This window comes from Beta vulgaris, chromosome 4 (assembly GCF_026745355.1).
Source record: "Beta vulgaris subsp. vulgaris cultivar EL10 chromosome 4, EL10.2, whole genome shotgun sequence".
NCBI classification, from domain to species: Eukaryota; Viridiplantae; Streptophyta; class Magnoliopsida; order Caryophyllales; family Amaranthaceae; genus Beta; species Beta vulgaris.
The window spans coordinates 30,473,150-30,496,517 of NC_079205.1; the positions used below are offsets into that span (position 1 = coordinate 30,473,150).

The 23,368-nt window shown below is 35.6% G+C and overlaps 2 protein-coding genes across 2 annotated transcripts; one reads left to right on the forward strand and one right to left on the reverse strand.

Annotated features, from left to right (window-relative positions):
• Window positions 1–7,323: 7,323 nt before the first annotated feature.
• On the forward strand, window positions 7,324–22,321 carry LOC104884822 (ribonuclease H2 subunit A). Its single transcript, XM_010669516.3, has 9 exons — window positions 7,324–7,577; window positions 7,711–7,782; window positions 13,397–13,520; window positions 13,622–13,709; window positions 17,095–17,232; window positions 17,315–17,402; window positions 17,488–17,608; window positions 19,725–19,906; window positions 21,877–22,321. Exons 1-8 carry the CDS (start codon window positions 7,493–7,495, stop codon window positions 19,903–19,905), a joined length of 897 nt encoding a protein of 298 aa, XP_010667818.1. The 5' UTR covers window positions 7,324–7,492; the 3' UTR covers window position 19,906; window positions 21,877–22,321.
• LOC104884821 (uncharacterized) lies at window positions 21,760–23,174 on the reverse strand. Its single transcript, XM_010669515.4, has 2 exons — window positions 22,798–23,174; window positions 21,760–22,175 (listed from the first exon to the last, which is right to left on the reverse strand). Exons 1-2 carry the CDS (start codon window positions 22,973–22,975, stop codon window positions 21,901–21,903), a joined length of 453 nt encoding a protein of 150 aa, XP_010667817.1. The 5' UTR covers window positions 22,976–23,174; the 3' UTR covers window positions 21,760–21,900.
• Between the last annotated feature and the right edge of the window lie 194 nt (window positions 23,175–23,368).

Below are 23,368 nucleotides of genomic sequence, written 5' to 3' on the forward strand. Positions count from 1 at the left end.
TAATTAATTTAGATGGAATAGTCAATGTAAAGAGTTGTTCAAACCAAACCATTCTTCAAATTAGAAGACGAAGTACGGGTGCGACTTCGTACTCCTCTAACCTACGATATCGAGGAACCTTTTAAATAAAAAAATGCACCTGGTGATCAATCCAGTCCCAGAAGAAGCCATGGGCTCCCACCATGTACTAATCCAACACTTCAGACGTGAACAAGTCTAAAGCTATTGCTATTCACTTTCCACTTTAAGTGATTAATAAAATATACTTGTTATTATGACTCACAAAGTAAGACAAATAATATATCATCAAAGATAGATAAAGCCCATCCTTAGTACATGTTACTAATCCAACCCACACATAGGTATGTACGTATCTTGTGTAGACAAAGTTCGAGGCCACTTTAACAAGCTTAAAAGTCGCCTAAAGAGAATTCTCTAACTACCAATAATCGACATAAGCAAAAATCAATACTCCATAAAATTTCATCAATATTAAAATACCTTAAACCCTCTTTAAAAGTGTTTAAAAACCTTTCATATCATTAAAACTTCAAAAATAATATCTCCTAGTATAATAGTACTATACTATTAAAAACCCTTAAAACTCATAATTTGACAATTAAAACTACATCATAAGTTTACTAATAAAATTTCTAGCAACTTATAATGTGTTAAAACCCTTTTAAAACATACTTACACATAATCAAAATCATAAGAGTACTCAGTAAACTATAATATACTACTAAGATTTTTCAACTCATAAAACCCTTAAAATCCATGTTTTGATACTTAAAACCTTAATTTAAACATAATAACTAAATCTAAAATTTAATTAATTCATTATATAAATTACATAATCTAAAATTTATATTTAAATCATCAAACTATAAACTTTAATCATATAAACATTAAAACAATACTTTAAAATGTATACTTTGAATTAAATAAAAATAGAAAGGAAGAAAATAACCACAAGAAGAGGAGGGATAAAACCGGCGGCAAAGGGAACAATGTTGTGGTGACCGACCACCGCCGACGGAGGTTCAAAGGAGGGGGGAGAAACCGAGAGAGAAAGAGAGAAAAAGAAGAGAGGGGGCGAAAATAAGGGAGAAGGACGAGAGAGAAAATAAGTGTTAGGGAAATTATGGGGTTTAGACAATTAACCCTTTTTGGGCTCAGAAACTTGTGTTTGGGCTTTAATAATATTTAATGATAGGGTGATTTGCATATTTGGGTTCCTCTCCCCAATTTAAGATCTTTTTTACTAAACCCAAATGTATTTTAAGCTATTTAAATAATTTTCAAAGTATGACTAAACAAAATATTTGACTACTTAAAATCATTAAATAATTCCTTTGACTTTGAAATAGTCAACCTTTTAAGAAATAAATCATTTAAACATTAAAATATATATTAATTACAATAATACAAACTTTGGCCGGTTCTCCAACAATAATGCAAACTTTCGATTATTATTTAATAATTCAAACTTCGTAACAAATTTCCTGGAGTAGGTCAAAACCTGATGCAACCTGATAAACCGGTAAACTTGGACACATGTTATTGTTTCATTAGCCGAGTTTTAAATTTTTATTCAAATAAAAAACAAAAAAGAACTTTCTTCTTTTTTTTCTCCTTTTCTGCTTTTCTCCTTTACCTTCACTAAATCAATATCCACACTTTCTCCCCATAGTTGACGGTCAACACCAAACCACCAGACCACCACCTTCTCTATTGATCGTCAGACCACCACTATCCCTCCGACGATCAATCCCACCACTTTAGCCCCACCCTCATCCGAAATCACTTCAGCTCCTCCGACGATCATCCCCACCATTTCAGCCCGTCCCCACCCGAAACCACTTCTACCCCTCCGACGACCACCCCCACCCCTGGTCCCTTTCCAACCTACGAAACCCCGAAACCACTCCCCCACCCCGAAATTAAACCACCCCTCCCCCAACCAACATTTCATTGGTCTAATTCAGGATTTTTCGATTCATTTTCGTTTTATTTAGTCTACAAACATATCAAGATCAAAGAATATCGAATCAGTCCCTATTAGATTTATTTATGGCTCTTGAGGAGGCGTATGAGGTGAAAATCTCATGTACGGTTCTATAATAGTGATGACAAGAGTGATCTTATCATCTACTATGATTATCTAACAGTTCAAGTACATTTGATATATATAGTTGAGGTGCAGTCAAAATATGGGTTTTGGGGATGGAATTTGTGGCGGCAACCTATATGATTTATTGTTTTCATAATTTCTTCTCTAGCAGAATGCGAAAGATTACCTTTTGATTTACTAGAAGCAGAAGACTAAAAACGGATGGAAAGACAATCCTACAAAAAAATATTAAAAAAAGTTTGGAAAAATTCTTCAAATGTTATAGTTGCTAGGCATTACTTATGTACCACTTGATGAGATTTATAGAATTATAGTAGAGCTATTGCCACCACAATAAACCATTTCAACTATAAAAATTAATGAAATTATAAAATATGTACTCCTAAAAAGTCTTTAATGGTTGTTCATTCATTCTTTCTCTCTCTTCTCTCTTTCTTTTAATTCTCCCCTCTCTCTACAACTTCTCTAATTTCACTAACTCCTAGAAAGTAGAGACCAAACATTTCTTTTTCAATCTTTCTCATGGCATGTTTCATATATGATATTGTCAACATGCACAAACTGACATGCACCGGCAATAACTCAACTATCTTGTACCGGCAAGATGATTGATAGTTATTTATTCATGTACAGGTTTATGTTAGTTAAAAAAAAAGAAGAGTAAAGGTTTAATTATTTACTTTTCTCATGGCATGTAACACCTCGACAATTCTCTATTTTCTAAAATACCTTTTTAATATAAAACTTAGAGAATCATCAAAGCATTATCGCACATGTAATAATGTATTGGCTTATTTAGAATTTTGTAGCGCAAATAATAATCATAAATAACTTTGAAAATGAAACTTAGTCAACCAAAAGTCAACTCCTACAGTCAAACCAACGTAAAGTCAAAAGTCAACTATAAAAGTAAAAGTCAACTATGGAATATAAAGTTAATACAAGCTCTCAATGACTTCCCGAACCCATGATGCATCATCTTCAAACCTGAAATGGACGATACTCTATTAATCCTGAGAAACTGCTCACCAAATGGGTCATCACTGGATCAATAAGGCATAACCATGATCAACACATACACACAAAACACATAATCAACAAAGCTGAGTATTACATAGTAAATAAACATAATAGTAACAAACATAAGCAGGGATAAATAATAATTTAATTACATAGCATACTACTTTTACTGAACTAGACTCCACAACTAATAAGTTAATTAATTTAGATGGAATAGTCAATGTAAAGAGTTGTTCAAACCAAACCATTCTTCAAATTAGAAGACGAAGTACGGGTGCGACTTCGTACTCCTCTAACCTACGATATCGAGGAACCTTTTAAATAAAAAAATGCACCTGGTGATCAATCCAGTCCAGAAGAAGCCATGGGCTCCCACCATGTACTAATCCAACACTTCAGACGTGAACAAGTCTAAAGCTATTGCTATTCACTTTCCACTTTAAGTGATTAATAAAATATACTTGTTATTATGACTCACAAAGTAAGACAAATAATATATCATCAAAGATAGATAAAGCCCATCCTTAGTACATGTTACTAATCCAACCCACACATAGGTATGTACGTATCTTGTGTAGACAAAGTTCGAGGCCACTTTAACAAGCTTAAAAGTCGCCTAAAGAGAATTCTCTAACTACCAATAATCGACATAAGCAAAAATCAATACTCCATAAAATTTCATCAATATTAAAATACCTTAAACCCTCTTTAAAAGTGTTTAAAAACCTTTCATATCATTAAAACTTCAAAAATAATATCTCCTAGTATAATAGTACTATACTATTAAAAACCCTTAAAACTCATAATTTGACAATTAAAACTACATCATAAGTTTACTAATAAAATTTCTAGCAACTTATAATGTGTTAAAACCCTTTTAAAACATACTTACACATAATCAAAATCATAAGAGTACTCAGTAAACTATAATATACTACTAAGATTTTTCAACTCATAAAACCCTTAAAATCCATGTTTTGATACTTAAAACCTTAATTTAAACATAATAACTAAATCTAAAATTTAATTAATTCATTATATAATTACATAATCTAAAATTTATATTTAAATCATCAAACTATAAACTTTAATCATATAAACATTAAAACAATACTTTAAAATGTATACTTTGAATTAAATAAAAATAGAAAGGAAGAAAATAACCACAAGAAGAGGAGGGATAAAACCGGCGGCAAAGGGAACAATGTTGTGGTGACCGACCACCGCCGACGGAGGTTCAAAGGAGGGGGAGAAACCGAGAGAGAAAGAGAGAAAAAGAAGAGAGGGGCGAAAAATAAGGGAGAAGGACGAGAGAGAAAATAAGTGTTAGGGAAGTTATGGGGTTTAGACAATTAACCCTTTTTGGGCTCAGAAACTTGTGTTTGGCTTTAATAATATTTAATGATAGGGTGATTTGCATATTTGGGTTCCTCTCCCCAATTTAAGATCTTTTTTACTAAACCCAAATGTATTTTAAGCTATTTAAATAATTTTCAAAGTATGACTAAACAAAATATTTGACTACTTAAAATCATTAAATAATTCCTTTGACTTTGAAATAGTCAACCTTTTAAGAAATAAATCATTTAAACATTAAAATATATATTAATTACAATAATACAAACTTTGGCCGGTTCTCCAACAATAATGCAAACTTTCGATTATTATTTAATAATTCAAACTTCGTAACAAATTTCCTGGAGTAGGTCAAAACCTGATGCAACCTGATAAACCGGTAAACTTGGACACATGTTATTGTTTCATTAGCCGAGTTTTAAATTTTTATTCAAATAAAAAACAAAAAAGAACTTTCTTCTTTTTTTTCTCCTTTTCTGCTTTTCTCCTTTACCTTCACTAAATCAATATCCACACTTTCTCCCCATAGTTGACGGTCAACACCAAACCACCAGACCACCACCTTCTCTATTGATCGTCAGACCACCACTATCCCTCCGACGATCAATCCCACCACTTTAGCCCCACCCTCATCCGAAATCACTTCAGCTCCTCCGACGATCATCCCCACCATTTCAGCCCGTCCCCCACCCCGAAACCACTTCTACCCCTCCGACGACCACCCCCACCCCTGGTCCCTTTCCAACCTACGAAACCCCGAAACCACTCCCCCACCCCGAAATTAAACCACCCCTCCCCCAACCAACATTTCATTGGTCTAATTCAGGATTTTTCGATTCATTTTCGTTTTATTTAGTCTACAAACATATCAAGATCAAAGAATATCGAATCAGTCCCTATTAGATTTATTTATGGCTCTTGAGGAGGCGTATGAGGTGAAAATCTCATGTACGGTTCTATAATAGTGATGACAAGAGTGATCTTATCATCTACTATGATTATCTAACAGTTCAAGTACATTTGATATATATAGTTGAGGTGCAGTCAAAATATGGGTTTTGGGGATGGAATTTGTGGCGGCAACCTATATGATTTATTGTTTTCATAATTTCTTCTCTAGCAGAATGCGAAAGATTACCTTTTGATTTACTAGAAGCAGAAGACTAAAAACGGATGGAAAGACAATCCTACAAAAAAATATTAAAAAAAGTTTGGAAAAATTCTTCAAATGTTATAGTTGCTAGGCATTATTATGTACCACTTGATGAGATTTATAGAATTATAGTAGAGCTATTGCCACCACAATAAACCATTTCAACTATAAAAATTAATGAAATTATAAAATATGTACTCCTAAAAAGTCTTTAATGGTTGTTCATTCATTCTTTCTCTCTCTTCTCTCTTTCTTTTAATTCTCCCCTCTCTCTACAACTTCTCTAATTTCACTAACTCCTAGAAAGTAGAGACCAAACATTTCTTTTTCAATCTTTCTCTCTCTTATGTAGACAAATTGCCATATTTTTATGGTGTGGGCCAGGAGATGTATTTATAAGGCTCCTTGTACTATTTTTGCTTGATATTTTTGATTTGCGCTAAAATCTGAAGGACCAGGCTCCTATCTACCGTAGTAAAAATATGTCATTGCGTGTTACCAATATTTAGGAGAGAAATTAACAACACATGGGTCAACATTCAAAGTGTTGACTATTTATCCGATTCTCAATCACTTATTTACATTAACATTAGATTAATGTCAAAGTTTGATTTATTAAAAACTAATCAAAATATGAAATTAATTTGAGTAAACGTACAAAAAAGTCCATGTGGAGACTATATCAGATTAGTTGATTCGAATTGAAATTGTCAAGTTATTTATACCTCCCTAGTCCGAAGTTGGATAATCAAAATCAGTTTTTCTATGGGATACCTCTTTATTTTTTAAAATTCTACGTTGTACCCTTTGTGTGTTTTTTTCTACATAATACCCTTCAACATCTTAAGTATTCTATATGATACCCCTTTTATTTTTTATTCATCACGGACGTTAATGTGAATATGTAATGACCCGTCAATTTCGTCATTATTCGAAACCTCAAGAAATTATGTTAGTAACTCCAAATTTACAGTTACAAATCCTTTTAATATTCTCATGAAATTCTGAATATTTCAAATTTAAATAAGCAACAACGAACCTATAGATCGAATTTTCATGGAAAATTTTCCCTTAAAATGTTGGAAAATTAAGAAACTAACAATCAACTTAATGTTAACCTTAACGAAAGGCACCATAAAAAAATATAAAGAGTTAGATGGTACTCCTACTATTAGAGCTGGGCATGGGCCAGGCCGGCACGAGGGCCAGCCCGGCACGACACAATTTGAGCCCGGCCCAGCACGAGCCCGCTATGAGCATGACACGGCACGCCGACACGAGTGGTGGGCCGTGGGCCACGCATGAACAACATTCTAAAAGTTTGGCACGAACCCGGCACGAGCATGCAGGGCCGGCCCGCAAGTTGGCACACTTATTTTGGTTTAAATTTCATAATATTTAAAATTTGTATAAGGCACGATGGCACGGCACGAGCCGGCACGTGGACCGGGTCGTGCATGGGCCTTAGATTTTACAACTTGGCACGAGTCCGGCACGACACGAGCATTTCTTGGCCCGTTTTGGCACGACACATTGTGGCACGATGCACGCGGGCTTGGCACGTGGGCCGTCCCGGCGCGGCCCGTGCCCACCTCTACCTACTATGTAGACCAATAAAATATAAGTGACATGTCGTAGAATTTTGAAAAATAGAGGGATAGATGACAGAAAAGCCCAAATCAATTTGATACCCTCTCGAGTCTCGACGACACTACCCCCATCCGGCATTCCCTTGAAATGACAATGCTTCCTCTTTAGTCTGTAGTCTACTCCCTGTTTTCTGGCGGGAAACACAACACGCACACAAAGAGAGGGAGAGAGAGAAAGAGATGGAATCCGATGGTGCACTACCCAAATGGGCATCGGAGCCTTGCATTATGGGCATAGATGAAGCTGGAAGAGGCCCTGTTTTAGGTTTCTTCATATCCCTTTTTTCTTACTTCTTCTTTTCGTTTTATTTCCTCAAATCAATTTTTAATTCCCCTTGCTCTATTTACTAATGAAATTGCTCACTGAAGATATTAACTTTCTGTTTTCCGGGTTACAGGGCCAATGGTATATGGATGCATGTACTGTGCTCTTTCTTTTCAGACTATTCTTGCCTCATTGGAATTTGCAGGTTTGCCCATTCTTTGTTTTTCTTGATTATTTTTTATTACTACCCCAATTTTTTTGTGGTTTCAATGACTTGTAATTTGTAAAATTTGTTATATTTTAGAACTAGAGTAGAACTGCAATATCGTTCAAAATTTCTCTAGTATTGTAAAACGTGGTAATTTTAATGGTATTCTGAAACAATATAAATCTTACCCATATCACAACAAGTTGAACAAAACCTAATGCATAATATTTTTATTGTTATGAACGAATTAATTGAGTTTACTTTATTAACTTTGAAGTAAGTTATAGATGGATCTTGCTTTAAACTACTTCTGATGCTATTTTAATGGTTATTTTTTCTTTTATTAATTTATAACATTATGAATTGTATTTTATATACTATAATCATTTAACCGATTTATTCATGTCTAGTACTCCCTTTATCTATATTTACTTGCTACATTTTCTATAAATGGGTATATCTTTTTACTAATGACCCATCTAAAAGTACCAACATTGCCCATAATTTTTGTTATCTTCCTACCTACAACTCTCCAGTATGGTCAATTTCCTATAAAGTTATGGTTCCCACCACACCTTTTTGCCTTTCCTAAATACTTGTGCCCACAAATACAATAGTGTAGCAAGTAAATGTAGACACATCACACATAGAATAGTTTTTGTAAGTCAAATTAAATTTGCTCATATTTCTAACTCTCTCAATATATAATATATATGTATGTATTTTAGTCGCTCTAAAACTAATTATTTTTAAAATTTGACAAACGGTGGTGCGCTCGATGCTCCTAAAAGTTGTAGCTATATTTTTACTTCCTCCCTTTTAGAATGACCATTGGTACCGTAGATACAGATGGTTGAATGTGAGTCCTTTATTTAACTTTTGGATAAGAGGGAACAAATTGTCTAGAAACATAATAAGTGTAATATAATACACCAAGTGAATCCGCATGGAGGGGTAAGAGAGAAAAAAGTTTCACCAAAATTGAAATGAAGCAAAAATAGGGAAGAACTTGATAAAACGACTCGAATGGAAAGGACCAAGGTCTTTGTCGAAGGAGATGGTATATTGATTTGACTACTAGCTTCTTTGGGGCAATTTTTTCTTGCATTGCCTATGTAGTATATATGGAATTGCTGAAATGGGATCCTCTTTGTTGTAGACAATATAGTATTTTTTTTTTTGGCAATTTCAATAGAAAAACTTAAATGAACCCGTAACTTAGTTGTGCATTGGGTTGGTAATTGATATTATTTTCATATAGTGAGTTTTATAGAGATAGTAAACTTATATACAATATAGTGGATTTTATTAAGGGAAAACATATAATGAAATTATATGCAATATAGTGGACGATTTAATTTTAATGTTTTAACATGTACGAGGATATAGGTTGTGTAGTATATATAGTAACACGTTCTTTATCATATAGAAATATGTAGTTTTTGCATGATATAGTGAGTGTCTGAATGAGGTAGTGAGTTTATGCATGATATAGTGAGTTTCTGAATGATACAATGAGTTTCTACATGATATAGTGAGTGTCTGAATGATACAATGAGTTTCTGCATGATATAGTGAGTGTCTGAATGATATAGTGAATTATTCAGAAGTGGTGTAGTTTCTGCATGCTATAGTATGTTTTTGAACGTTATAATGAGTTTTTTCATGATATAGTGAGTTTTTGAATGATATAATGTGTTTATGAATGATGTAGTTTCTGCATGATATAATATGTTTTTGAATGATAAAGTGAGTTTCCGCATGATATAGTGGGTTTCCGCATAATGTAGTGGGATTCTGGTTGATATAGTGGATTTCTGAATGATATAGTAGATTGTTCAGAAACAATACGTGTTTTTAGCCTCGTGCACACTAATGTTAACGTATACGGGTCCACGCAAGTCAGATTGCAATTACAATACATTCTTTTTTATTTTCTAATATGGGTTTAGTTATTCCCTTTTGTTTTCTAGGTCCATTTCATTATGCAAAGTCTATCAAATATCTTTTCCTGTTTTTAATATTTCTTCACATATTTGGATGAATAAGCAATAATGTTGCATCGGTAATCTAGCATGTAATGACTAGTGGACATACCCCCTTGAAATCAAATATGATGGTAGAAAAGCACTCTCCTCTCGCACTAGATAAAGTTTTCGTTGGACTATCCTTCTCGAGATTGTCTTAGACAAACCAAGTTGAAATTCTAAAAGAGAATTGTTAACAACTGGTCGAGGGCTTATGAGTTTTTTCAACAGGCTATATATTCTAATCAACAATATTTCATATAGGCTCCAGCCACTTAAGAGCAAGGGAAACTATTTTTGGACATACAAGATATGTTTTTTTAAAAAAAAATAAATTCCTTAGTTATTTTTCTTGTTTCTCTATCATTCTAGACCCCTCAGTTTGCTGAAGCTCAACGGCATGTAACCATTGCCTGCCAAAACATAGTACATCTTATGAAAAGATGAGAGGGGGTCTTGGAGCTATTGCTTCAGAGAATACATGGATGATGGATGATCAGCGGAGACATTGTAGGAATGAAGTTTGAGTATGGGCCTATGGTGTTAGCTCTGTATAGTTATAGAGCAAAAGGTTTTATGTTTGGGAGTGCTCACCTTGTTTAATTTATCTATCCGTAATAATAGAACTTTTGGCATGTCTCTTGTAGGAAGATACGACCACCAGACACAGTGTGGTCATACTTGAAATGATGCTGCAACTCATAGCTATTTTCCGCACCTTGCTGTGATTAGTTGATGGGCATTGGTCCATCAATTGCAATTAGCAATATAAATGTGGCAGACTCACTGCACCCACAAAGTATACAATTGCCCCCATTGCAGCAATATTCCTTGTCCATCTCACTACATTTTCTAGGCCTACGAATGACATATTAGGTCAATATTGGGGCATTTAAGAAATTGGCCTTTCCTAATAGACTGCGACAGGAGTAGAGTTCTTTGTAGAATTTCTTTAGCAAGGACAAAACTTAATATCTGAGTATATGGAAAGCTCATTGGGATGAAATGATGTACTGATTTCTTAACTCGTGGGAGGGAGTCTTTTTACTCCAGATTGTTGCTGGCCTCATCACCTCAAACAACCCTGTGACTATGTTGTAGTGCATGCACGCAATGCCCACCATAGACGGCCTCATCACCTCAAACAACCCTGTGACTATGCTGTAGCGCATGCGCACAATTCCCGCGATAGATGCTCAACTGCTCAAGGCACTCCTAGGAGATGCACCAAAGGCATAGGAGGCACAGACCCCTCTTGATTCCTCTTCCTTTTCTTGGTTTTCTATCTCCCCTTGGATCTTGCACTCCTTTTTCGAGTTCCACCCTCTTAAAAGTAGCATAACACAGAGCATTATGTTCCGCAAAAGAAGAAGTCAAAGCAATAGCAAAGTGTGCGCTCGTTTGGGATGAACAGCTTTGCCTTGCACCTTGAGTCTTGGAATAAAAACCCTTTGCATCTCAAAGCACGTTAGTCTGCTAGATCAATTTAATTGTCTGATGTTTGCCTATTTTAGAAGAATATCATAAGAGAGCAAATATTAGGTGAGATTTGGAGCATCCAAGTATAATGGATCAGAGACATCTGTTATGAACTGGCTGGGGCCTGAGAAAGCATTAATGACAGAATATTAGAAGAAAAGTAAAGAAGAAGAAAAAAAAAGAGAATAAGAAGATGAATAGCAGCTATCTATGATTACCACTCTATTGATTGGATCTGTGACTACACTCCACAGCATTCGAGAGGCTGGGTCTCTCCTTACATATCTCACCAAATGTCTGATAGCCTTTCTTCCACTACCCTCTCTCTATTTAATTACCTGTAGTTTCACAATCTCTCTCTACTAACTGATTTTCACTCTCCACTTACTGATTTTGATATTATTATCTGACAACTTCATGATGCCACAGTGTCTTTTAATTAACTTCCTCTGTGCTACCCTCCTTGCCCTTATGTTCCCGTCTAGGTTAGGTGAACCTTATGGGAGGCTTGGCTGGGTGCATAACATCTTTCACCTTCTTACTCCTAACAGATAAAGCGCGAGTTGCTTGAAGCTGTCTCACATGAACACCAAATGCTATTTTGCTACCAAGGATTTTGTGTGGCTCACGACAAGTGATCATTAGTTTCTCATTTGTGGCATTAGATGGTTTATTATAGAGCACTATGTTGGTGGCGGTCAATGAAAGAAAGATACATGAACAAACTGTAAGATAAGATTTTCTGGAAATGGAACTAAGATCTGGTCCTTATAAAACCTCTATAGAGAGGAGTGGCCTGGTTGGACAGAACATGATGATATCACTGCATCTTTGATAGGGTCTTTAGAGGAGGTTCTTTCCAGAAATTTATTTTGGAAGGGGAAAATAATCTTTCAACTTCTCTCCCCAGGTTTATTGTGCTTAATCAGGAAAGTCAGAGCCAATTAACTGGGGTTTCCTTGTTAGTATGTGATCCTGCGTCAGCCGTCATGTGCTCATGAGACACTGATTGTCCTTGTCGATATTGTGGGATCAGAACTTGTTACCTGGCATAAGATGTTATTAAAGGTCTATTCATTTTCTTGTTGCTGTCCTGGCCCTGGTTCCATGGTTTTGACTCTATCCAAATTAATTAGATGCTTACATTCTAATGAATTAGCTAAAGAAAAAAGTTTCCGTGTTTTCTCATTTTATTTTATATACGTTCTTACATTGTTGTTTGTTGTAAGTAAAATATAATTTTCATTACCATCTCCTTTTTAAATTTCTGAGTGAAATTAATGGAACTGTACTATAGAGGTTTAGTTTGTGATTTCTTTGTAATATTCATTGCTTATGCTTTTGAAAGCTCTCATTGCCCTGGAAATGTATATTCCTGTCAGAGCAGTGAACCACAGACCTGGCTGAAGAATTGACAACGCCTGAAATCCATTATCAATGAGAAATATGTTGTGTTACTTCTTGAAGCTAGCTATAAAAGCTATTCATCACATGATCTTCCATATATTTCGTTCAATCTCCAAATGATGATAAGACTTGGATCAGAGTATAGACGTAGATGGATCAATGATACTTGAATCATGGTATATTCTAATTTTTTGAATAGATACGGGAAAGTAATTTTGCTGCTTAATTTTGTTAAACTTGCACACAAGTTTCCCATTGTACCACATTAACAATTTGGATGTATGAGAATTTGGTTCGTGTAGGTGAGGGGGCCGGGGAAGGGGTAGTTGATGGAATCTTTTAACACATCATATCTCTAGTTTGAAAAATTCACATTTTTTCTGATGCGACATGAAGTAAAACTCTTAAGCCTTGCTTAAACATTCTTAACCTATTATATATGTTTACAGTTAGTGCCTTGGAAGCTTCTTTCAGCAGTATTTCTATTTAAAGAAACCAGGCCGACCATCAACTAATATGATATAGATTGCTTAATTGTGCTTAGTTATGTAAAACTTATGCTGCCATAGGGTAACACCACTAATACAGCTCACCTTATTGATTTTTTTGCAATGTGTAAGGCCTCTCAAAGTGAAGAAATGTTCTCTTTTTCTCTATAAGTGGCCTTCTCTACTCACGCACCCTTAAATATATTTCAGATTCAAAAACTCTCAAGGAAGAGAAAAGGGAGGAATTGTTCGAATCATTAAAGACCAACGAGTCTATTGGATGGTGTGTTGACGTAATAGATCCCCGAGAACTTTCAGCGAAAATGTTGAAGAAGTAAGCAAATGCTTTGCTTTATCTACTGTACAACATGTTTTTCATCTAGGATGTTTGTTGTATCTTTCATTTTTAACTTACTCTCTCTATTTGTCTAACAGGAGTAAGATAAATTTGAATGAAATATCACATGACTCTGCAATGGGCCTTGTGACCCGAGTGCTTAATATGGGCGTGCTTCTTACACAGGTATTATGAAATATATCTAATGGATTTGTCTTGGAGCATGTACAATGGTGTTCTTGGGAGGGCCCTCCAACTAGCTCTCCAAGGAGAGAAAAAACGGAGAGCTACTTAACTAATAATGGGGATCTTGGGTGTGTCTCGAGTGTAGACATTTTGAAAAGTGTCACTTGGAGGAGAAACCATTTGGGAGAAATGGGAAATGGCCTTTTGTTCCGTCAACCAATCAATTGGTGACACATGGCACGAAGGAATGAGTTTGATTAATTGACATGAGAACCATTACATAGTGAAAAATAGAATGAAGAGCTCTTTAAAGAGTTTTATTGTTGTTGGGTATGTTTTAGATATAGTTTTAGAGTAGCTTGAAGAAAGAGAATACATAAGAGAGGGTGGAGGGTTCATTGGAGAGCCATTACCATTGTACATGCTTCTACATTAAGATTTTCTGGATGTGAATGTTGAGAAATCTTTTACTCTGAATTAGAAAAATAACTATTACTAGATTGTTGAAGAGGTTGCAATTAGAAGGTGGGCATTACCGTTATCAGTCTTCATTAGTCATTAGTATACACATATATAATGAGAGTCTGCCCTAAATAACACATGAAAACAAAGATCCTTTGCCTTTGTTCGGTGCTGCAGTGTTTCATTTTATCATCCGAAGAACTGCCTCTTTGTGAATGTTAGCTTATCTGTCTTGTGAAAGCTTTGAAGGTAATATGTTGAATCCATGAGAGTTTTTATAAGGTACATCTTATAGATCTTTTGGTCATAAAGAAGTTCATCATGATAACAATGAAGAGTGGATAAAGATTATCATGATAGATGTTAGACTAGTGATGAAAAGAATTTAATGCAACAAATAGGTAACTGCCGATCACAAGAAATTACTTTAAGGCAAGAGCGTATAGTCAAATGTATAATGGTAAGTTAAGATACATTGGTGTGTGACATAGTTATGTCCAACAACTTATCAAAGATAGTGCTTTTACCATTGACTATGTGAGAACTACATATAATCTAGCGAATTGTTTCACAAAGGCATTAGCTAGAGATACGACAAAGAGGATGACAATTGGTTTAGGATTGGAGTCTGTTGACAATCATGAGCAGGAGAATCTTAACTTAAACCCAATATAATGTTGGGTCTTAAGTTCAATAAGATTAATTTCCTTATATGTTGATTGAAAGAACTTAATTAAACATCCAAGGTAAAGTTCTTTGAAGCTGTGATGATCTAAGAGGTTGTTTATCTTAATAGGTCTCTTCAAATTATGTTTTATCACATTAGCATGTTTTTTAAGAGATTTACCTATGTGAATGCGAAGTTAGGCCGCTTCAAGGAGCTAGTCGGGCATAGCTTGGATGCACTTATGAAATGATATGGACACATGGCTTTATAGTGTCATGTGTATAATAAGAACAAGTTGTTAATCTTATGTGTATAATATCCTCAAGCTTTCATTATTTGTTGCTAATCGTTTAATAGTTTTTCGACACCATTTGGATACGAATTCAGGGTATATGTATTATACTAAGTGGCAGTTCAAGTCTTTGTACACTTTCATTTATGCATGAGATTGTTTTTGTTATGGTGATGTTTGTGCAATAAATCGTTTGAATACTCTAAATATGGGAGGATTGTTGGAGATTTAGAGTATTTGTGTAATTTAATTCATGTTACGTTAGTTGAAGTTGCATAGTTAAGGTGTCGTGACTTTAACAACGTATGATAGTGTATGCTATAATGGAGCCTTAACATAAGGCTAGAGTGTTCATTTTGGATTTGGAGTTCGATGACCGAAGTACCAGAAGCTCTGCCAACAGAGAGCTTACGCTCCATGAAGGAGCGTGCGCTCCATGTGGGCAGGCTCTGGTTTCTCGCAAAGCGTGATGTTTTCATTTTGCGGTTATACGTTATTTCGTCGATGTAACTGCTCTTGTGTGGGCATATTCACAACACTTTACCCTTTGTGCACAACAAGATTGAGAGATCATATGATATGAGACTCCTCATATGATGAAGAATTAAGAGAAACACGTTATCCTTTGTGCACAACAAGATTGAGAGATCATACAAGCAGTTTTTCTCATCATCACAAATTCTGTAAACACATTTCTTCCTGTTAGACGGTATTCACAGTGAGCGTGAACATCGTTGTTCTTCTTTGTAATCTCGAAGGTGAAACCCGTGCTCAATCTAAGGGTCGGAATATTACTTCTGGGAAAGTGATATCACGCCTAGAAGATTGTTTACTTGTTGTCATCCTTGAGACCCTTGCTCAACTGTATTTTCCTTAACAAGTCTGACAGTGCATAGTTTTGTCACCTAATCAATTTGCTACTTGGCTTTGGGAAATCAGTTGGTTTTTGCAAGCAGTTTAAAAATGTCTCTTGGTACTCATGCTCCAGCAGTTGCACTTCAGAAACATCATGCCACTCAGCCCAAAAGACTGAAATTATGCTTGATTGAGATTTACACCTGGACCAGCCTCTTTCAAGTATTTTTGCTTGCAGTTTTTGAATAACTATCAAAACTCATATAGGCCTCTCCTATCACTCCTACTCGAATGGACATTGAATTAGAAGGATCTTTTCTCTTGCCACATGCATAGGACTGCTTCTTTGAATATTAACACTCATTGACTTTGTTTGACTATATTATGCTATGTTTGTTGCATACTAGCATTTTTGTGACTAGAGGTTGCCGGAGCTCCTCAAAGTCTTTTGCAGATCTCAATAATTTGATTATGAAGCAGACTGTGGGGTAGCAATTGATTGATGATTGATGGCCAATAAAATGTTCAAAGAGTACCCATCCTTAACAATGATAAATAATGGTCTTGAAAATGCTTTAATGGAGTTGTAACATCTCACTAAAATAGCAAAATCCTTTAACAAGCCTTTTTTTATTTTAGCTTCCATAGTTCCATGGCCTATTCTCTTTTGGGCCACTAGCCACCCAGTAACATTTCGTGCCATTTCTATAATATGGCCTGATTAGATACTTCCTCTGTTTCAAAAGACTTGAAACCAAACCAAACTCTTTCACCTGCAATTTATAAGGATGATAGACTAAGTAAGCGGATAAATTAATATTAAATAATTCAAACCCTTAATAAAGCAATCATTCTTTTTACTGGTCTCTGATTTATTTTAATTAAGTTGCTAGTTTACTTTGTCTATCGTCCTTCTATTTACTGTATAAGAAACTTGGTTACAAGCCTTCTGATATCTTTGCTACTCTAATATTGTTGAATGAAGAGTTGTAGTCATAGACTCTCAAAACACACCTGTACTGAGTTTCCGGAAATAAAAGGCTTGATGCATACTTTGACACTCATTCTTTTCCTGCAGTATCATAGCTAACAGTGATGTCCCTTTATAGGTCTATGTGGATACAGTTGGAGATCCTGACAAGTACGCTGCAAAGTTGTCTGAAAGGTTTCCATCCATCAAATTTGTGGTTGCCAAGAAAGCCGACAGTCTTTACCCTGTTGTCAGTGGAGCCAGCATAGTTGCAAAGGTAACCAAGTCTTCCTTCTTCTCTCTATAAATAGAATGATGTAAGATGATTTTTGCACAATTATATCTGTTTGGACCATCAGGTTACAAGAGATCGGGCTTTGCGTAATTGGACCTTTGATGAATCAGCCGGAAACATGCAGAGGAGCTTCGGGTCTGGCTATCCTGGAGGTTTTGCAGCTGGAGACAGTTTCTATAAGAAATATTTTTGTTTTTCTCCATTGTTTAGGTAATCCTATTATACTCTATAATGCAGATCCTGAGACAAAGGCCTGGCTGGAACATCACAAACATTCTATTTTTGGATTTCCTACATTGGTGCGCTTTAGCTGGGGGACTTGCACTATGTATTTTAAAGACGGTGCTGAAGTAGTATGGTGAGATTTGGTTCTCTTATTTCTTTCATATCTAAAATTGTTTACATGGGGGTCCAAGATCTTTAGTTTGATAACTTCATACTAGGAACAGTTTTATTTTTTTGATACAAGGCAATCATCCATCACTCCCGCTATATGGTTATGTGTGGATGTCAACTAGTTAAGTTGGTTAAAATCTTGGGAGGTGGTTCCCAAAACTTGGGATCAATCCCTTCTACGTCATTTGCCCTTGTGGCTCTCTCTACACCAAAAAAAAAAAAGGTTACCTAGTCTATGTGGCACTCTGTTATTGGCTAATTTTTTTAATTAGTTTTTAATGATTTTTTTACCGCTCTCTTTCAATCTTTCCAACTCCTTCCTCCCTCCTGTTTATTCGGCTCCTTCCTCACCTCCAAATCTCTATTCTGGCTAGTCGGGAACCCCAATCTCCATTCGTGACTTTTGGTTAATCATACGACGGACCACCCCTATTGCCCCCTCCCCCCTCCCCTACGAAATCCTCTTCTTCTATTTTTCCTTTTTTTCGTATTTGATGACCCTTTCCCATCCCTACTTAAGCGACTTCTTTTCTAGGAAGTGTAAGGTTGTGGGTAATGAGCTTGATAATGGGCAAAATACAAAATTCCTGAAGTCAAGTTTAGGAAATAAATATGTAGCTGGACTTATTGTAGGAAATCAAACAGGTATTGTGAGCTTAATACATGATCTTGGAATTCTTTGGAATCCTCAACCTGCAAATTTTGTCATATTAACAAATTTACAACAAAATCCTGAATCCCAAAACCAGTTTTTTATTACCTTTTTGGATCTGTTTACCCCAATTTAACAAAAAATATTCTAAAATTTAACCAACAAAATTTATTTAATAAAAGAAGCAAATTAAATATGGAAATTCGGTGGGTGGAATTTATAGGAGGAAAGAGGTGTGGGCGAGAAAGAAAAGGGCTGGTAAGTAAGGAGGAGCCATTTACCATGGAACTAATGAAGTGATTCATTTATTAGGAAAAATTAAGAACAGAGATGATGATACTCTAATGGCAATTTTGTATTTATGTTTGCCCTCTCCTTGGTTATTGTTAGGGGAAAGAGAATGGATGAAGGGGTATGAGGGGGTTCTTGGTTTGGTTTGTCTTTTGCTTGTGGTGGTGAGGAAGGAACGATGGTGGAGGTTGGATTGATCTGGGGGTATAGTTCGGCGGCTGGGCGACAACAAAAGAGGTGGGGGTGTCTGGCAGGCGTGGACAAAGGAAATATAAAGAAAATTAGAAGTTCTCTTTAACCGGTACTATTTAGAAAGACATACCTCGTAGTTGGGAGTAGGGGTGAAAGTTATGTGGATAAAAACAAAAATCCAATCCAATCGAAACTGAATTAGTAATTCAGATTCCGCTCAAACTATGTTCGCGAGATTTGGATTGAGTTTTTTTAAAACTCGGTTTTTCTGATCGAGGTTCACTGGATCCGAAAATCCAAAATAACCAAATAGTAAATAGGTCCTATATATTATATTTTGGGCCTAATTGATTTTTCAAAAAAATATCCCAAATGGTCGGCGACCCTTCCCTAAAAGTTAAAACCCTTTACCTGCTGTGTAGTTGAACAGGTTATTATGTTGTTAACCTTCTTCTGTTGTAATGAATTATGAGTTTGTAATGAATTATTAGTTATTGTTTTATTAATGAATTTTCATGGGATTGTAATAATTATTTCTATTATCAAACACTTTATTTTGATGCTCGCGCCAAATTAATTTCATCAAAAAAACACAGTTTTAAAAATTCGATAATTCGGATTAGATCCAATGTAGTGTCTGAAAATTCGGATTGGGTTGGTTTGGATTAGAAAATGACAATCCAAATTTTATTCAGTTCGATTGGATTATGCCTAAATCCAAACCGTACACCGAACTTTCACCTCTTGTTGGGAGTCTTATGAAATAAGTCAAGTTTTCCAATTTTTTTCTAAAAATACTGTTATTATTATCTGTTTGTTATTTAGTTTCTTTTACTGAGATAGTTTTACAAGTAAACAATCCATAGTGGTAAATCCCTGTCTCCGTCTTTCCCTTTATATGTATCGTCATTGTTCTCTACTTGTCCATATCCGTCTTCTGTAGGGAAGCTGATGGTGCCCTGGATGAGGATGGTTCAGCAAATAAAAATGGTAAGCGACAGCTCAAACTAAGCAATCTGGGTTTCACTGGGGGCAAGAGAAACAGTGAGGAAATCGAGTCCAGTGGTAAAGGTCGCTGCAAGTTTTTCCAGTCCCGCAAGCTCGAACAGCTTACACAATTCTAAGGTATGAAACTATATTGCATTTTTAGGGATCTCTACTGAGAAATGATTGTGTATTTACACATGGAGGTACATATTTTGATTATGGAATTCTCTAAATTTGGATACTTAATCCGCATAAACACCTTGACCAATCCAAGTATGTGTTCTGGCTCCTTTCCATATAGAGCGTTAATTAAAGTGAGTTGAGGTATGGATGGAAGTATGATACCAGTGCCCCCTTGAATTCGCGAAGAAGAAAATGAAGAATGGGAACGAAACGAAATAAGGCGTTTCTAGCTCTAGTTTCGGATGAGCTTCTCCCAATTATGTCTGGTAATAAAATAAGGCAACTTGCTCTGACCAAGATTCCACTTTTTACTCCGTGCTATAATGATCACAGTTCTAAATCTTGTGATAATGGGCATAGTCCTTTTTTGCTTTGTATTTCTCTTTCTGTCTCAGCTCTTTCAGTTATATAAAAAGTATTGAAAAGTGGTCGTTCTTACCACTTTTCCGTTTTCTTTTTAATTAGTATACATCTTTCTTTTCTTGAAAATCTTCGTTTATGGTAAAGCTATTCCTGTGTTCAGGCAGAAGCCAATTCGGCACAGTGGATTTGCCATTAATGAAGCACCTCAGGACTCAAGTAGGTCTTTGCACTTCTGTTTCACCACCTTAGTCCGACCATTTGAGTGTGGGTGGTAATGCTGTGGCTGTTATGAATTGAACCTTGTAGCCTGAATAATTTGATCAAAAACACTCATAAGCACCTTTGTCTCTGACACAATTAGATGATGGAACTCCATGTCCATGCAATCTGACTACTTTCCTGATGATGGATGAACACAGTGGCTACAATATGTGTAGGGGAAGGTTGGGTATCTTAGCCCTAAAAATGTGTGCATATTTTGTGAGTCCACTACCACCAACTATCATACCCTGGATACCTAGGTAGTCCGTCCACAAAATCCATAGATGTGTCCTCTAAAAGTCTGAATAGAATTGTCTAGGGCTGCAATAAGTCAGCTCGGGGTAGTGTGTTTTTTGATGCTGACAAACAATGCAAGCTTGGACATACTTGGCAAACTCATGCCAGGCCAAAACCATACTAGCAATCCTGTGGGTGGTTTTGAATTAACCAGAGTTCCTCTTATGAATTATGAGATTCCTAATTCCTTCATCAGGTTAGTCATTACATTAGCCCCCTTAAGTAACACAATGATTCCCTTGCTACCAGCTTGTATGTCTTAAGTCATTTGCTCAACGAAGGAATCTCTTGAGCTCCATAAATCTAATCCGAACTCAACTTAAATTTGAAACGACCCAACCTGACTTTGATCGGACCCAAAAATTGACTGGAAACAAAATTCAGCAGTATCAGACTTGACTGGAACTGAACTTGATTAGACCCAAACTTGATCTAGGTTTCTGTCTCCAATGTTGTGTTTGGACGAGCAAGGACGTGAAGGGAAGTTTAGCATGAGCTGTGCTAGTTTAAGCATGACTTCACCAAATTCTGGGGGATTGTTGTGACTTATGTTGTTGCACTCCTCGCATTCAAGCATAGGTGACGAGGATGATGGATGTGTTATATTATTGCTAATTGTTTATGATTTGTGGCTTGTTTATCCCTGTGGAACCATTATTTTCCTTTAATTTACTATGGAGTAATTATCTAATGACAACTGAGCCGCGAAAATATTTTATTAGAAGAAGTGGAATCCTGAAGTTGCAAGAGAATGGTGAAATCTTTGAATATAATAGTTTATGTTCTTTTAAAGAAAAACATGTGACTTTGTATGATCTCTGAAAGCTTTCCACTTTCACAAGTTTCACATAAATACTTCACAGTTCATTCATATGGAAACCTATAGCTTCACTGCCTTGACAAAGAGTACTTTTATTTTTTTTGTTTTGACAAAGAGTACTTACAATAGCCAATTTTTTTAAAAGTATCAACCTGCTAATACAGCATATTTTCTTTTTATACAGATGAGCTCAAATTACTTTTAAAGCTCACAAGAAACGATAGAGAGCCAGAGAAAGAGTGAAAGATACTGTTAGTATGCTGAAGTTGGAGGTGGAAGAGCGGATGGCAACTCCGCGACGGTGATGATTCTGATTATCAGAACCAGCTCCATTGAGAGGTCTTCCTGGTTGTGTAGTCGAAGAAGAATCCCCATTTCCTCCTCCTTGTCCACCCCCGTAACCACTACCTCCATCACCACCGCCATGTCCCGTTCTAATATTCTGCAGTAATCCATTTTCTATTTGGTTTCTTTCCTGCACAACTTGAAAAATACATTGCTAACTGTTATGGCGACTCCACGGCGCTTATAACATCAACACTAGTCCTTTTAACCTCTCTACTAACTACTCATATTACTTGCACTTATCATTAGCGTACTCTTTTTAAATTTTAAATTAGTTATGCTCCTGTCGTTCTGCTTATACTTCAATACTTATTGATGCTCAAAGTTCACACAACCTGCTAAGCTATACTCCTACACAAAGACAATCAGGGAATTGGCAAGCTTAATAAATGAGGAATATGGTAAGAGAGTGTTTAGTATAGAAAAACTTGATGTAGGAAACGGATTTAAATAAGCGGTTTCATTTCTAATTGTTTGGTATGAGTGTTAAGTAACAAATACCGTTTCTGAAGGGAAACACAATCTCTCCATTTGTTACCTTTATCAAACTAGTGGAAACGAAACTTCTTCAATCATAAACCTCTCAATAATTGTATCCATTAGGATACTAAACGACTATTAAAGGTAACAATTATTATTTCCATTTTCCCTCATCCAAACCCTTTCCATTTCGTTTCCTTTAATCATACGAAAAGCCCTTGTGCGTTAGACTGAAGAATACTTGGCTCTCTAATGCAAAAAGTATTAAAGTAGGATATACCTGTAGTGAAGCTTATGGAAGGAGATGATGATGTTAAAAGCACGAGAGTTGAGAACACCAGAAGCAAAGCTGCAAGTCTCCTCCCCATTTTTTGTTTCCTCTGCATTTTTAATTCTGGGATGCTAATTATTATTGAATTATATGGAATTGAGGATGTACTTAACGGCAAGTTAGCCATATCATTGTTATCCACTTTAGCACCCAGAAAATGGAAATCATTATTGTTATCCACCTTAGCACCAAAAAAAGAAAATTATTATTGTCATCTACAAGGACTCGAGCGTGTAAAAGCTAGGTAAAAACATAAAAATATTAATTTGACCTTTTCTTTTCTTTTGGCTTTACACTTTCATGGCTGGAAAGCAACATCCTTAACTTAGGATACTATATAGAAGTATGAGTGTCACTCAAACAAAAAAAAAAAAACAGAGTATGGGTGGATGGGGAATCATCAAAAAGTGATTCTATCTGCTGGCTACTTTGAACGGCTGAGCTGGTTTATAGATTCCGGCTTCCTTTGGTTAGATTAGATGTAAAATATTTAAAATTTAAAATAATTTTTCATTTAAAA